At 50.4% G+C, this 5730-nt stretch overlaps 1 protein-coding gene across 1 annotated transcript in view; it reads right to left on the bottom strand.

Annotated features, from left to right (window-relative positions):
* Positions 1 to 5730, bottom strand: part of LOC106807543 (chromodomain-helicase-DNA-binding protein 5-like) — a gene marked incomplete at its 5' end in the record, with an annotated part of 40142 nt that overhangs the window by 24710 nt on the left and 9702 nt on the right. Inside the window, 8 exon segments of the mRNA XM_014809910.1 lie at positions 470 to 567; positions 891 to 1035; positions 1310 to 1494; positions 1910 to 2051; positions 2567 to 2740; positions 3550 to 3671; positions 4252 to 4389; positions 5180 to 5246. Coding sequence (XP_014665396.1) covers positions 470 to 567; positions 891 to 1035; positions 1310 to 1494; positions 1910 to 2051; positions 2567 to 2740; positions 3550 to 3671; positions 4252 to 4389; positions 5180 to 5246 — 1071 coding nt within the window.

The raw sequence follows: 5730 nt of genomic DNA, 5'->3' as shown, positions 1-5730 counted from the left end.
GAGGGAGAGAGGGAGAGAGGGAGAGAGGGAGAGAGGGAGAGAGGGAAAGAGGGAGAGAGAGGGACGAAGGGAGAGAGGGAGAGAGGGAGAGAGGGAGAGAGGAAGGGAGAGAGAGAGGGGGAGGGAGAGAGGGAGAGAGAGGGACGAAGGGAGAGAGCGAGAGAGGAAGGGAGAGAGAGGGAGAGAGGAAGGGAGAGAGGGAGAGATGGAGAGAGGGAGAGAAGGAGAAAAGGAGAGATCGAGAGACGGGTAGACTATAGGGGGGGATAGGGAAAAGAAAGGGAGGGAAAGAGTGTGAGATAGGAGGGAGAGAGGGATTACGGAAAGAAGGGGGAGTGCACACACTTGCGAGAGAGAGATATAGACTCATCTGCTCTGAAGTTTACCTACGAACTAAGTCTTACACAGAGATTCGACATATGACACTCATGAGCATTCAGGCATGCGTGCAGTCTGGCAGAAATCTCACCGATATATCATGACTTTCTTCGACTGGCCGATACGATGGGCTCTGCTGAACGCCTGGATGTCGTTGTGGGGGTTCCAGTCCGAGTCATAGATCACAACCTACAAGTACCAAAGCAACGTAGACTTGTTAGTGAACTGATGACGCCGCCAAAACCCATGCAGGCACAATCAAGACGCACAACACGCTCACACACATGCACAACACGCACGCTCACACACACACACGCACACCCACACACACTCACACACGCACAGCCACGCATGCACCCACACACACACGCACACAGTTACTCTCGCATGTACCCACGCATGCACGTACCCTCCCATACACACACACTCACTCACGCACGCGCTCACACACGCAGGCAACAACCACAAATAATTGACGACGACGTCCCCGCCGCGCTGCGGACGCCACGCACCGTGTCGGCAGACGCCAGGTTGATGCCGAGGCCTCCAGACTTGGTCGACAGCAGAAAGACAAACTGGTTGGCGTTGACGCCGTTGAACCTGTCGATCGCCTCCTGACGCGCCTGTCCCGCAGTGCTGCCATCTAGCCGCTCGTAACTGAAACGCCGCGACAAAAACCGATGACAACGAGCAAAAGAGAGGTGAAACCGCGCAGTTGTGTGCGCAGTCGTGTGCGCACCCGTGAACGCAATGTCCACGTGTGCGTTCGTGCTTTGCGTAGCTACATGCACGTTATTATGCTGGTTTTTAAATCCGGGATCGCGTGACTGTGTGCGTGTGTTGTCTGTGTACTCGCATGTGCTACCTGTACGAGCAGCCAGAGTGCGCCGCGTGTACCTGTACGAGCGGCCACAGAGGGCGCCACGTGTACCTGTACGAGCATCCGTCGAGGAAGTCCTCGAGGATGTCGAGCATGCGCGTCATCTGCGAGAAGATGAGCACGCGGTGACCCTTCTCCTTCAGCTTCCTCAGCATCTTCCAGAGCAGCGTCAGCTTGCCGGACGCCTTGATGAGCGCCGTCGTCTCGTAGGCGCCGTTAGACATGTGCGGTGCCTCCTGAAGCAAACAGAGAGAGGCGACGCGGTGAAGGACAGCAACTGCGGTTTGTCAACAGATGACCGGTCGAAAAATCGTCGTCGGCAACGGATGCCGGGGGCCGGCACGCGTCATTAACGCCAGACTGACGGTTAGCACAACTCGATTTGTCGACAGAAGAAAACAACTTGCAGGTACATCGACCGACCTGACCACAAAGATGAACGCGAAAGACTGACAAACATCGTGAATGTGACGGGTGGCCTCACGCCAAGAACACAAGCTACGATCAGGAGGGTTACTACTTAACTTACTTACAGAAGGTTTATTAACATCGGATATAAGGTTAACGCTAGACACTGCGTTAACAGCTCGGTCCGTTTGCCATCAGCAACAGAAACGGAGTTGCGTGTGTGGGTGAAGGGGGGGAACTTACGCTGGCGGCGGAAGCGAAGAGGTACGGATGGTTGCTGCACTTCTTCAGGTCCATCATGATGTTGAGCAGCGACGTGTTGCTGCCGCTTCCCTTCGCGTTGAGGCCCTCAAAGTTCCGCGTCAATATGTACTTGTACAGTTTTCTGCAGGACGGAATTTTACGATGAGCGATGTTGAGACGTAACGGCAGTACGCAATGCGCGCGCAGCCAATTAGAACAATGAAGATGATTAATTGCATATAGAACATTATCAGCGGGCCCTTAATGCTACTTGCAGTAGCTGGAATAGAAGAGGACCATCTAGTCAATAAATCAACCCAATCACTCAGATGGATCAAACACTTAATATAAGTAGTACTATTAGTACTTAGATAATAATACCAATAACACAATTAATAAATACAATATCGAACAGATATTCGGAGATATACTGTCTATAACCAATCAATAAATACAACGCAAATACACGGTGGCAAAGCAAATCACTAGGGAGCAAGCGGGATTGAAGGCAGGGGAAGCGGGAGCAAGGGAGGGGAGTGGTGAGCCGCAGTAGGAGGGAGCGAAGTGGGGGGCAAGCAACAAGAAGAAGGTAAACGCGATCGAGCGGGGAGAGGTCACTAAAGCTGCAGCTCGTTAACGCCCGCTCGTTAAGCGTACTTCTGCAGCGGGCTGAGGTCGACGCGCACGATCATCTCGCTCTTCGCCGGTATGTCCTTGAGCACGTCTGACTTGAGGCGACGCAGAAGGTGGGGCGCGAGCAGGTCGTGCAGCTTCTTCACCTGGTCCTCCTTCGCGAGGTCGCTAAACTCGTTCTGAAACTCATCGAGGTGCCTGCAACGAACGACGCGCGCGGTGACGACACGGCGAAGACAACACGCGGTCATAACCCTCGGTGACAAGTTGACAACACGCAATGACAAAACACGGTGATGATGCGCAGTGACAACGCAAAATAACGGTGAAGTGACGCGCTGGAAGCGAGACTCGACCGATTCTTCCGAATAAAGTCGACCAGATTAATGACGAGTTAATAATGATAGCCGATTAAAGATTTAATTACAGTGACGAGGAACAGCTGTGAATGCTGCCACAATTTAAGCTCGGCTAGGGAACAAGTCTTGAGTGACAAAAATCGAAAGGAAAGCCGAACGACATTCCCATTTCAGGATTTTTCTCTGCAGAGTTCAGATAAATGCATATGATAACTTTGTAAGACTCCCATGCCTGCCTACTAACTTCAATCAAGGGTTTAACAGGCAATTTGAATTACGCAGTGGCTACGCGTCCGGTCATCCATTACGAAGCTCAGCACAGATTCCCAAATCCAAGTCCCGATTAGGCCATGCCCTTTTCAAATCGTTGATTTTATTGGATTTACTATTGCTTCAAAAGTTACAAAAACACATTTTTTGGATAAAATACCTAAAGGTAAGTAATATTATGGTAAAAACTTATTGTTTATTGTTTTTTACTGAAAAAATATAGTTGGGTTCACATAAGAAATATATGACCGGACGCGTAGCCTGGGAGCTGGGCGTCCGGTAACCGGACGCGTAGCCACGGCCTTTTAATTACTAGCAGTAGCACCCAAGCCACTCACAACGCAGAGGAACATGCAAACAAGAATAACGCAAACTCACGTGAACTCCTCGGGGCTGAGGAAGTTCAGCAGGTGGAAGAGTTCCTCCAAGTTGTTCTGTAGCGGTGTTCCCGTCAGCAGCAGCTTGTAGTCGATATGATACTGGCTCAGCACGCGGAAGAACTGCATCGAACAACGTCGCCATGGTTACCGACGATAACAACGTGAAGCCAGGCTACACTAGACAATGACACAGCCGACACACATCGACGCAGATCGCGGTCGTCCTTAACCCTCTGGTTACCGACCCAACACCAAATCGTCATGCCATCTAAACACAAATAAGTTCCTGCACAGTACAAACAGCCGGAAATCTCCAAGTTGCCGACCTAGATTTATTCATGGCAGAGCCGGCTCCACAACTAGCATCTAACCCCCGAGGCCAAGAGCCAAAAAACGTGACACGCCAGTCAAAAGGTCGCTGCGTGTACATGCAGGGGGCGCTGCGTCCGCATGTAGGGGACACTGCGTCCACAATTAGGGGGCACTGCAACTACATGTAGGGGCATAGCAACTACATGTGGGGGGCACTGCAACTACATGTAGGGGGCACTGCAACTACATGTAGGGGGCACTGCAACTACATGTAGGGGGCACTGCAACTACATGTAGGGGCATAGCAACTACATGTGGGGGGCGCCGCCCTCGAACATAGGAGGCTTCGCACCGCGGGCTACGCGCACAAGAAAGAGGGGGTGCTCACCAGCGACTGGTTGTTCTTGAGGCGGTGGGCTTCGTCGACGACCAGGACCTTCCAGTCGATGGAGCTGAGCATTACCTGGTCGACGGAGATCAGCTCGTACGACGTCAGCAGCACGTGGAACTTCACCTGCATGCCCTTCTGCAATGCGTCAAAAACATCACACAGCTCGTCAAAGCCATATTTACGATAATTATCTAGTGTTTTCCCCAACTTTTATGACTGTTTAATTACCTCGAGTAACAGCAACTGTCTAAAGTAACGATAAAATGTATTAGAATCTTCTATTTCACCAAAACAGGCAAGTTCGATTACCAGCGAGCCTTTTCTTGTAATCTTGGACCAGTTAGAACCGCCCCTAACGCCAGCTATCGTCCATAGACTTATTTACATGTCTCTTGCAAAATCTCGTTTGCACCGACAAGTTACAAGTTGACACATTTTGATAGTGTCCCGGCACGATTGTTTTACGATGTGTTCATATACAATTTTCTATGCTATAACTGCATAAAATCTTAGTGTTTTTCAAGTTATTGTAATCAGTGATATATCCACTGTGAGGTGAGACTATATTTCGCTATATTTTTTCGAACCGAGCGTTTCTGAGAAAAAATCTCATAATAAAAACTTTAAAGGTCGCCGTCGCAAGCGCCCGACTACGTCGTCGGGATATCGGAACGCTCGCACAACTTGTTACGTTTCGTACGAGAGACGTGGGCGTGCTCCGTCAGAGTAATCTCACGTGGTCACGACTACGACGAATCGCAAAACGTCACAACTTTTATTTTTTTATATTTAAAGTGAAGCGCTGAGCAAAAGTTATGGCAAACAACAATTTTTTTAATGGCGGCCCCAGCTTGACACTCTCGTCACTGCCACCAAGGCAAGTAGCGCGCACATCTGCGTTCCCGATGGCAACCGTCGGACCTACCTTGAGGCTGCCGGGGCCTCGGCTGTTCCTCCGCAGTGCATTCTCACTGAACGACATCTCCCAATCCCTGCAAGCACACGCAAACGCACGTTTGATCACAACACTGCGACTCACTACATCTACATCTACTCTTCACCACCAACACACCCACCGTTGCCCCCCATACTCGTAGATAATTCCTTGATAATTATTCGGTCCTAATATATAATTGTGTTACATGCATGAAAAGTCAAAATCATAATACATGCGTAAATATGTTGCGCCAAACTGCAACCAAACACTGAAGCTGTAGCCATGACTAGACCAGTGACAAAACAGTTTCCTAACATTTCAAGGGGTACAATAACAGGTAAGGAAAAATGTCCTTTTGCAATTACGTGTACTTAGTACCCCCCACAATTAATCACGAATACACGTAATTTAACTAGATCGATGGCCACGTTAACCCCGACGGCCGCGTTAACCCCGACGGCCGCGTTAACCCCGACGGCCGCGTTAACCCCGACGGCCGCGTTAAACCCGACGGCCGCGTTAACCCCGACGGCCGCGTT

The sequence above is a fragment of the Priapulus caudatus genome, unplaced genomic scaffold (genome assembly GCF_000485595.1).
Source record: "Priapulus caudatus unplaced genomic scaffold, Priapulus_caudatus-5.0.1 Scaffold221, whole genome shotgun sequence".
NCBI classification, from domain to species: Eukaryota; Metazoa; Priapulida; class Priapulimorpha; order Priapulimorphida; family Priapulidae; genus Priapulus; species Priapulus caudatus.
Note: the sequence above shows the minus strand (reverse complement) of the source record. Positions and strands in the feature narration are given on the sequence as shown.